This window comes from Coregonus lavaretus (assembly GCF_964263955.1).
Source record: "Coregonus lavaretus genome assembly, chromosome: 33".
NCBI classification, from domain to species: Eukaryota; Metazoa; Chordata; class Actinopteri; order Salmoniformes; family Salmonidae; genus Coregonus; species Coregonus lavaretus.
Window position 1 is genome coordinate 3383510 of NC_140020.1, and position 11162 is coordinate 3394671.

The following is an 11162-nucleotide window of genomic DNA, read 5'->3' on the forward strand; positions in this document are numbered from 1 at the left end:
GGACAGGACGACTGCACCGTATTGAGGGGAGGATGGATGGGGCCATGTATCATGAGATCTTGGCCAACAACCTCCTTCCCTCAGTAAGAGCATTGAAGATGGGTCGTGGCTGGGTCTTCCAGCATGACAACGACCCGAAACACACAGCCAGGGCAACTAAGGAGTGGCTCTGTAAGAAGCATCTCAAGGTCCTGGAGTGGCCTAGGCAGTCTCCAGACCTGAACCCAATAGAACATCTTTGGAGGGAGCTGAAAGTCCGTATTGCCCAGCGACAGCCCCGAAACCTGAAGGATCTGGAGAAGGTCTGTATGGAGGAGTGGGACAAAATCCCTGCTGCAGTGTGTGCAAACCTGGTCAAGACCTACAGGAAACGTATGGTCTCTGTGTTTGCAAACAAAGGTTTCTGTACCAAATATTAAGTTCTGCTTTTCTGATGTATCAAATACTTATGTCATGCAATAAAATGCAAATTAATTACTTAAAGATCATACAGTTGAAGTGTACCTATGATAAAAATTACAGACCTCTACATGCTTTGTAAGTAGGAAAACTTGCAAAATCGGCAGTGTATCAAATACTTGTTCTCCCCACTGTATGTGTTTCTGTGTGTTTGTGTGTATGTGTTTGTGTGTGTGTATATGTGTCTGTTTGCAGGATATATTGTACAGTGAGCTATTTTGTTGCTGAAGAAGATTGTCAAACAAGACTACACCCCTGTTGCCCCCTGAAAACATTGAGATCCAGATAAACATTTTGCTGAAACAAGGAACTTCAGAGAAACATCAAACTGATTTGCTGATAAGTGAGAAAACTTACATTTACATAATTTATTAGCCACTCTTATCCAGGTACTTACAGTAGTGAGTGCATACATTTTCATACTTTTTCCCCATGGGAATCAAACCCACAACGCCATGCTCTACCAACTGAGCCACAGGAAAATGTTTCCCCGGAATTCATAGAATTGATGAACAGATTCATACCCACAAACTTTTTATTATAGTTTCTATCGTAGAATTGTTGTATTTTCTCCTGATTGTTGTCTCGGATTAAAATATTTTCATATGAATTTAATCTGTTATGAGTAATAGCAGCTGGTCTCTCTGAGTCACATTATAATGATAATTTGTGAGTCACATTTTAACGTCGCAAATTCCAACAAGGCAATTTAACTACTGTGTCATTTGGTATAGAGCCTGGTCATGTCTGCCTGCTAAACTCACACCTATTTAATGTATTGGTTTATGTGCAAAATGAAAATGTACCTTATTGTCACTACTAGCCATTGTGCGAAGAGGAAAATGTGTCATCACCCACATTCCATTGTACAGGCTTTAGCTGCTAAATTGTGGATGTGAACCCTGACTGTCACGATCGTCGAAGGAGGAGGACCAAGGCGCAGCGTGATGAGCGAACATACTTTATTATCTTTAGTGATAATACGAACAAAACAATAAACGATGACGTGACGTCCTAGGTTAAACACAACCAACACGGAACAAACCAAACGGAACAAGATCCCACAACTATTGTGGGAAAAACAGCCTGTTTAAATGTGGTTCCCAATCAGAGACAACCAGCCACAGCTGACACTCGTTGCCTCTGATTGAGAACCACACCGGCCATCATAGAAATAGAACACATAGAATATACAACACAGAACAAGAACACATAGAATCTACACACCCTGGCTCAACATATAGAGTCCCCAGAGCCAGGGTGTGACAGTACCCCCCCCCCCAAAGGTGCGGACTGCGACCGCGCCTCAACATAAGTGCATCGTCGGACCGGGCCGACGATGCACACCCCTGGCTTGGTGCGTGGAGCAGCAACGGGCCGGACCGGGCTGACGATGCGCACCCCTGGCTTGGTGCGTGGAGCAGGAACGGGCCGTACCGGGCTGACGATGCGCACCCCTGGCTTGGTGCGTGGAGCAGGAACGGGCCGTACCGGGCTGACGATGCGCACCCCTGGCTTGGTGCGTGGAGCAGCAACGGGCCGGACCGGGCTGACGATGCGCACCCCTGGCTTGGTGCGTGGAGCAGGAACGGGCCGTACCGGGCTGACGATGCGCACCCCTGGCTTGGTGCGTGGAGCAGGAACGGGCCGTACCGGGCTGACGACTCGCACCCCTGGCTTGGTGCGTGGAGCAGGAACGGGCCCTACCGGGCTGACGACTCGCACCCCTGGCTTGGTGCGAGTGGCAGGAACAGGCCGGGCCGGGCTGGCGACGCGCACCATTAGCTTGGTGCGGGGAGCAGGAACAGGCCGGGCCGGGCTGGCGACGCGCACCGTAGGCTTGGTGCGAGTGGCAGGAACAGGCCGGGCCAGGCTGGCGACGCACACCGTAGGCTTGGTGCGAGTGGCAGGAACAGGCCGGGCCGGGCTGGCGACGCGCACCGTAGGCTTAGTGCGAGGGGCAGGAACAGGCCGGGCCGGGCTGGCGACGCGCACCATTGACTTGGTGCGGGGAGCAGGAACAGGCCGGGCCGGGCTGGCGACGCGCACCGTAGGCTTGGTCCGAGGGGCAGGAACAGGCCGGGCCGGGCTGGCGACGCGCACCATCAACTTAGTGCGGGGAGCAGGAACGGGCCGGACCGGACTGGTGACGCACACCACTTGCTTGGTGTGAGGAGCGGGACTGGGTTTCGTCATAACCCTCCGCTCCCTCAGCTGCCTACACAGTTCCTCTCGCCGTGCCTCTATTCTCACCTTCTCCCTTATCGCCTCCAGTAGCTCTACCCTCTGCACCACTAACTCCTGCGCCCTCTGGACCAATAGCCCCCTTAACCTGGTGGCCTCCTCACCTAACCTCCTAATATGCCCTGTAGCTGCCTCCTGCTGCCCCGTCGCCCATGCCGTGTGCCCCCCCCTAAAAATGTTTTGGGGTTGCCTCTCGTCCGTCCGACGACGACCCTGTTGACGCCGTTGCTCCTCTCTCCGTCGCGCCTCTACCGTCTCCTTCCATGGACGGCGATCCATCCCGGCCTGGATTTCCTCCCAGGTCCAGGACCCCTGCCCGTCCATTATCTGCTCCCATGTCCAGGCTGCCTGCTCCTGGACACGCTGCTTGGTCCTGGTATGGTGGGATCTTCTGTCACGATCGTCGAAGGAGGAGGACCAAGGCGCAGCGTGATGAGCGAACATACTTTATTATCTTTAGTGATAATACGAACAAAACAATAAACGATGACGTGACGTCCTAGGTTAAACACAACCAACACGGAACAAACCAAACGGAACAAGATCCCACAACTATTGTGGGAAAACAGCCTGTTTAAATGTGGTTCCCAATCAGAGACAACCAGCCACAGCTGACACTCGTTGCCTCTGATTGAGAACCACACCGGCCAACATAGAAATAGAACACATAGAATATACAACACAGAACAAGAACACATAGAATCTACACACCCTGGCTCAACATATAGAGTCCCCAGAGCCAGGGTGTGACACTGACTATGGGAGCCCCATTCCTACCTGCTGGTTTAGGGGTTACAGCCACTACTGTCTCCTGTGATATTTTGTATCACAGGAAATACGGTGACAATAGCGCAGTATGGCACAGGGGTGCGGAGAGATGTGTTGCTTTGAGATAACTAGCCTATATTATCAGATCAGATAAAAAAGGACCAGTTTCCCAGACGCAGATTAGGGCCTAGTCGTGCACTGAAAAGCATGTTTAATGGAGAATCTCCTTTTAGAATGATTTTTTGTTCAGGACTATAATTAATATTAATATGTGTGGGAAACCAGCCCAAATTATTTTATTTTGTATTCTTACTTAAAACGTTTGAATTCTTACTTTTTTTTTGGGGGGGGGGTCAAATACATTAAAAAATAATGTATGCACTCACTAACTGTAAGTTGCTAAATGACTAAAATGTAAAATGTAAATGATGAAACCCATCAAAATCAATGAAGGATGCTCCTTGAGACTTTGGACAAGGGTTCTTCTATGGTTATGGAGCCAATGTAATAACATGTTATGAGCGTTCTATAAACCACCCAATAGGTTTTCAAGCAGACAAAGCTGTGATCAAATTGAAAAAGTGTTGAAATGACATTACATAAACATTTTGCTAGGGTTACCAGTCAGTCTGGCCAACCTCCCCAGGCCTTTGCGATCATCATACAAATATCTCCCTCCAATGTGACTGATTACCATTAGATCATAATCTAACATGAGACCAACATTTCCAAACATAGTTGCCAATGATCTGTCCTCACCGTGCCACACCTCAGGAAGAGGGTGGTGGTGTGGTGTAGGGTTTCCTAAACTCTGTCCTGGGGCCGCCATTTTGGTTTTTGCCCTAGAACTACACAGCTGATTAAAATAACCAACTCATCATCAAGCTTTGATTATTTGAATCAGCTGTGTAGTGCTAGGGCAAAAACCAAAACGTGCACAGGACTGAGTTTGGGAAACCCTGGTGTAATGGTCAAGCCAAAATGCCATTAGTGAATTTCAATACAATACTACATACCATTGGAATAATGGGAAACTGTCACGATCGTTTACGGACGAGAAGGACCAAGGCGCAGCGTGATATGCATTCATATTTATTTACGTACTGAACACACGACAAAACAACAAACGAACCGTGAAGTCCAAGGTAGACAAAAAAAACATACCACACACGGAACAACATGGCCAGTATGAAAAAACAAACATGTATGCACTCACTAACTGTAAGTCACTCTGGATAAGAGCGTCTGCTAAATGACTAAAATGTAAAATGAGACTGAGGGAGAAAACCCAAAATAATGTAAAAAAGGAAATGGTGTTGATATGTTGATGAAGGAATTGCGTTCTTATGACTGTGATGATTGGCAGAATTATTTGCAGGATTTTGTCAAGCAAAGCTGACATGGCCTTTACCTCAGCTCAGGGGTTTCCAGACTAACCCTAATGAATAAAAATATCAAGTCAGTATGTCACTACTCGCTAAAAGTTCTTATGGCTTTCTCTTGATACATGGATTTAGCAGCAGCAGATGATGCATTGTGACACATATAAACAGAAATGTAAACAAAAGGCCTATCTGAAACAGAAATGTCAAATTATAATTTAATTTATATTGCTTTGTTCAAGTGTGTTCACACACATTCATAATATAATAAATATAATATCCCATTTAGCAGACGCTTTTATCCAAAGCGACTTACAGTCATGCGTGCATACATTTAAAAAAATGTTTGTGTATGGGTGGTCCCGGGGATCGAACCCACTACCTTAGCGTTACAAGCGCCGTGCTCTACCAGCTGAGCTACAGAGGACCACATTCATATTTTAAACTCTGCTGCCCCTAGTGGATATAATTTGAAAAGGCATAGGCTTTTATTTTGAGTGTAATCATTTTTATTTATTGTAGAATTATTCTACAAATAGCCTTCAATTCTATTGTGAACATGCCATGTGGACCAAGAACTATGCCATATCCATAATTCTACTGGGGATGTTATAGTACAGTATTTGTTGTTGTTCTTAAAATGTGCACGTCTTTTGGCATTTATTGGAACTATGATAAAATATATATTATCTATTATAATTGTATTACATCCGAGTGTCATCAAATTGTTCGCGGGGCTTTTATGAATACAAATACATACTATTTTCTATTTTTACCAATGACCTGCCACTGACATTAAACAAAGCCTGTGTGTCCATGCTGATGATTCAACCATATACGTGTCAGCAACCACAGCTAATGAAGTCACTGAAACCCTTAACAAGGAGTTGCAGTCCGTTTTGGAATGGGTGGCCAGTAATAAACTGGTCCTGAACATCTCTAAAACTAAGAGCATTGTATTTGGTACAAATCATTCCCTACGTTCTAGACCTCAGCTGAATCTGGTAATGAATGGTGTGGCTGTTGAACCAGTTGAGGAGACTAAATTACTTGGTGTTACCTTAAATTGTAAACTGTTATGGTCAAAACATATAGATTCAAAGGTTGTAAAGATGGGGAGAGGTCTGTCCATAACAAAGTGATGCTTTTTTGACACCACACCCAAAAAGCAAGTCCTGCAGGCTCTAGTTTTGTCTTATCTTGATTATTGTCCGGTCGTGTGGTCGAGTGCTGCAAGGAAAGACCTAGTTAAGCTGCAGCTGGCCCAGGACAGAGCGACACGTCATGCTCTTCATTGTAATCAGAGGGCTAATATAAATACTATGCATGCCAGTCTCTCTTGGCTAAGAGTTGTGGAGAGACTGACTGCATCACTTCTTCTTTTTATAAGAAACATGAATGTGTTGAAAATGCAAAAATCTTTGCATTGTCAACTTATACACAGCTCTGACACACACACTTACCCCACCAGACATGCCATCAGGGGTCTTTTCACAGTCCACAAATCCATAACACATTCAAGAACGCCTACAGTATTATATAGACCCATAATTGCATGGAACTCCCTTTCCATCTCATATTGCTCAAATGAACAGCAAACTTGGTTTCAAAAAACAGATAAAGCAACACCACACGGCACAACACCTCTCCCCTATTTGACCGAGATATTTTGTGTGTTTGTGTTGATATGTAGGTACAAATGTGGGCCGTTTTTACATTTACAAGTATGTAGTTCTGTCCTTGAGCTGTTCTTGTCAATTAATGTTCTGTATTATGTCTTGTTTCATGTTTTGTGTGGACCCCAGGAAGAGTAGCTTCTGCTTTCACAACAGCTAATAGGGATCCTAATAAAATCAAAATACACACACACACACACACACCTCTGACTACAATACTTGAACAGGCTCTCTGACCACTACTTGCCGGCCTGGTTTCTCACCAAGTATATTCATCTGATCAATACACTTGATTTAATGGGAAAACAGCATCGCAAAATAAACTAGATGGGAAAGCAACATTTTTCTGCATCTATCGTATATATCAGGTGTTGGAACCGGTTCAGGGAACAGAACAGAAAAACCGGAAAATAACAACATTATTTGAGGAACAGAACCCAAACCGAAAACTGAAGTGATCTATACTGTTCCAGAACAGAACCGTTATTTTAAAACCATGGGACCCAGTTAATCCTAATAAACTACAAACAACAACTAAAATAATAGTTGTCTGTCCTCTCCCCATCTTTACAACCATTGAATCTATCTATATGTTTTGACCATGACAGTTTACAATCTAAGGTAACACCAAGTAATTTAGTCTCCTCAACTTGTCATCTGAGATGCTTGTTCATTTGGTGTAAATAGTATACAGGAAACCATTTTTGGCGTATCAAACCATTGTCAGTGTCAGCAAGATGACACTTACCATGATGCTGTTATGTAAGGGGTTGTCTTGTTGACCCATGATGTAATAATGACACTTGCCCCTACATATTTGTCTTGACTGCAGAATGCTGTAGATACTTTATGTACCAGGCCAAGACTTGGATGTCTGTGGTCTGCTGAACAATAGCTTATGTTCCAGGGACATTGGTTGACTTAGGTCTGATGCCTTGACTCAGCACCCTAACTCAGATGTACCATATTTGCTTAAAATAATAAAATATTTATTCTATTACCACAGACAAGAAGAAGCAATTTTGAATGTAGAATTGGGGGGTTTGTCTCTCCAATCAGAATCAGAGCTAATCACTTTGTAGTGTATTAAGGATTATGATTTGATAAGGTTTCAAGTGGAACCTGAGAGAATGTTTAAAGTAGAGGGAGCCATTTTGTAGTGACACCCCTGTTCGTTGGAGACAGGTGATTGGACAGTAGAGGGAGCCACCCATATTTTTGCATATCTTATAAGTATAGGCTAGAGACAAAGGACGTTAGAACAGACATATTATTTTTGGACACTGTTCTCCAGACACTGCAGGCGTCTGTAAACTTATGCTGAAATCTTGTGATATAAATAAAACTTATAATCAAAGTACAGTATAAGCGGACTCTTTGTTTCACAGCAATAATTAGCAGCATTGACTCGACACTACAACTTCCTGGCTTCTATCCAACACCACACCCTCTACAGGTACAGAGTACACATACACACAGAACCAGGAAGTGAGTGCAGCAAAGTGGCAGAAGCTATGGACTCGATCAGTTGTTCGATTTGTCTGGATACACAGAGGGATCCAGTGACTATTCCCTGTGGACACAGCTACTGTATGGGCTGTATTAAGGCTTACTGGGATCAGGATGATCAGAAGGGTGTCTACAGCTGCCAACTGTGCAAGGAAAGCTTTATTCCTAGGCCAGTTCTAAAGAAAAATACTCTGCTGGCTGAATTAGTGGAGAAACTGAAGACAGGACTTCAAGCTGCATCTCCAGCTCACTATTATGCTGGACCTGGAGATGTGGAGTGTGACTTCTGCGCTGGGAGAAAACTCAAAGCCGTCAAGTCCTGTCTGGTGTGTCTGGCCTCTTACTGTGAGACTCACCTCCAGCCTCACTATGAATCTCGTGCTTTTAAGAAGCACAAGCTGATCAAAGCCTCCACACAACTACAAGAGAAGATCTGCTCTCGTCATGACAAACTGTTAGAGGTTTACTGCCGCACCGATCAGCAGTTTATCTGTTATCAGTGTTTATTAGATGAACATAAAGGCCATGATACAGTCTCAGCTACAGCAGAAAGGACTGAGAAACAGAGGCAGTTGGAGGAGAAAAGGCAGAAATCCCAGCAGAGAATCCAGAAGAGAGAGAAGGAGATGCAGGAGGTAAGACAGTCTATGAAGTCACTCAAGCTCTCTGTTCAGGCAGCGATAGAGGACAGTGAGAGGATCTTTACTGAGCTGATCCGCTCCATTGAACAAAGTTGCTCTGAGGTGAAGGAGCTGATCAGAGCCCAGGAGAAGATTGAAGTGATTCGGGCTGAAGGACTCCTGGAGCAATTGAAGCAGGACGTTGTTGAGCTGAGGAGGAGAGACGCTGAGCTGGAGCAGCTCTCAAACACAGAGGATCATATCCATTTCCTCCAGAGTTTCCAGTCTCTCTCTGTCCCTCCTAGATCTGAGACCATCATCACCGTCAATCAATGCGTCTCCTTTGAGGGTGTAAAGAAATCACTCTCTGGGCTGAAAAAGCGACTAGAAGATGTATTTAAGAAGGAAATGGCCAAGGTACCTGGACTGGGTAAGCTTACATTGGATCCCAACACAGCACATAACCGTCTGTGTCTATCTGAGGGGAATAGAAAGGTGACATGGAGTTCTAGGTTCCAGTCCTATCCTGACCATCCAGACAGATTTACCTCAGACCCACAGGTGCTATGTAGCGAGGGTCTGTCTGGAGCCTGCTACTGGGAGGTTGAGTGGAGAGGGTTTGGGGTTTATATAGCTGTCTCATATAAAGGCATCAGCAGGAAATGCAGAGGGGAGTGTTTGTTTGGACAGAATGATCAATCCTGGTGTTTAATCTGCTCTCACGCTGGCTGTTCTTTCTACCACAATGATAAAAAGACTGTCATACGTGTCCCCTACTCCTCTAGAGTAGGAGTGTACCTGGATCACAAGGCAGGTACTCTGTCCTTTTACAGCGTTTCTGATACAATGACCCTCCTCCACAGAGTCCAGACCACATTCACTCAGCCCCTCTATCCTGGGCTTGGATTTCAGCATGGGATCCATTTTGGTTTTGGACCATCTGTGAAGATACTTTCATTGACACAGAAAGGATCTTTGATATGAACATATGTAGACATGATTACAGTAATTGCATACAGATGTAGGATCTTAATTTGAGCCAGTTTGCTACAGCAGGATAATAATCCTGCAGCAACAGGAAATTTGAATTTTTATGTGGATTATAATTAATGGATTTTTGTAGGGGTTGATACATTTTTCGTAAGGGAAAATCAAGTCTGAAATTTCAAAGTGGAAATTACAAACTTCAGAAGCCTTTTTAAACCTCAAATACATTACACATTTTAAATTGCCTTCATTGCACAAAAAATTATCATGCAACAGAGTGATCAAATTAAGATCCTACATCTGTAATGATCTGAAAATATGATTTTATTTAAATATGTGTGCTTGCTTCAGCCGTCTAAAATATATTTTTTTATGGAAGTGGGAGATGTGTTAGATGTAGAATTTAAGCTGAACAGAAGCTGAAGCAGTTTAATAATAGCCTAGTAGGTCTGATTTCTTTAGTCGACTATATAAATTACAATTTTGTAAGCTATGTAAGTAAAAGTTTTTTTCACTTTAGTGAAAGAAGATGTAGTTGTTGTAACTGGTAGACAATAGCATACAGAATCTGGTCCAAGGAGTAGATAAATATTATCTGATTTTTAGCTCGAACATGGCCACTGTGAACCAATTAATGTGCATAGGTGTGTGGCCTGACAAACAAACGCTTGTAAATCAGACAGATTAGACGTCACTATATAGCTATCTGTTGGAGAGACTGACTACCTTCATTGTTTTCAATCCATTAGCCCAAAAAAATTTGTGTATTACAACTCAAGAGTTTTATGTGTTTTTTTTCATGTTATTGCAACCTTGTTTGATTGTCCCTGCTGTTCATCTTTCGAGTGTAGCTGTGCTTTCACACTCCTGAGTTTCCATTTTGGGGTGCAAGTCTATTTCTGACATGAGGTGAGGTGAAAGGTTAAACCGAGGTCACACCAATTCCAATCCTGAAGGGAGGATCTGATTGGCATAGAGTAGATGAACCGTAGGTCTGGCACGTTTTTAAAAGTAGTTAAGTCAGCTTTTTCATAGAGCCAGCAGCAGCATACAATCAAATGAATGACCCCAGTTGGCTTTTCAGTGAAGTTGCTGAACCCAACCACTGTGGATTGTGGAACAGTCTGACATTTCAATTAAACTCACATGATGGCCCAGTGTAAATGCTTGACTTGATGGAGTGGCCACCGGACGATTCTGTCAACGTGTTGTCGAACAGGCAATATTTTGTTGGAGTGCACAATGGCACAACTGAGCACAACACTCAGTAAACAAGTTGTGGTATGGACTGTGCCTTTGGGTATACTGTACCCTGAAAAATAAGTAAGATTAATTGTAACTATGAAGCATAGAATATTATTCTTATATACACTACACTTGAGGGGGGCTATAATCTTAATTTGGTGGTCAGTAAGGGTTAAATGCTTCGCTCACTGTTGAACTAGGTTGCCCCAGATTTCAGTGGTCAACAACAACTCCCCCTCAGCCTCCTCTCTCCACCACCAACAATAATTCCA

The 11162-nt window shown here is 44.0% G+C and overlaps 1 protein-coding gene across 1 annotated transcript; it reads left to right on the forward strand.

Annotated features, from left to right (window-relative positions):
- Window positions 1-8043: 8043 nt before the first annotated feature.
- On the forward strand, window positions 8044-10800 carry LOC311108299 (E3 ubiquitin/ISG15 ligase TRIM25-like; the record flags this gene model as incomplete). Its single annotated transcript, XM_084150926.1, has 1 exon — window positions 8044-10800. One exon carries the CDS (start codon window positions 8044-8046, stop codon window positions 9640-9642), a length of 1599 nt encoding a protein of 532 aa, XP_084007052.1. The 3' UTR covers window positions 9643-10800.
- Window positions 10801-11162: the final 362 nt, after the last annotated feature.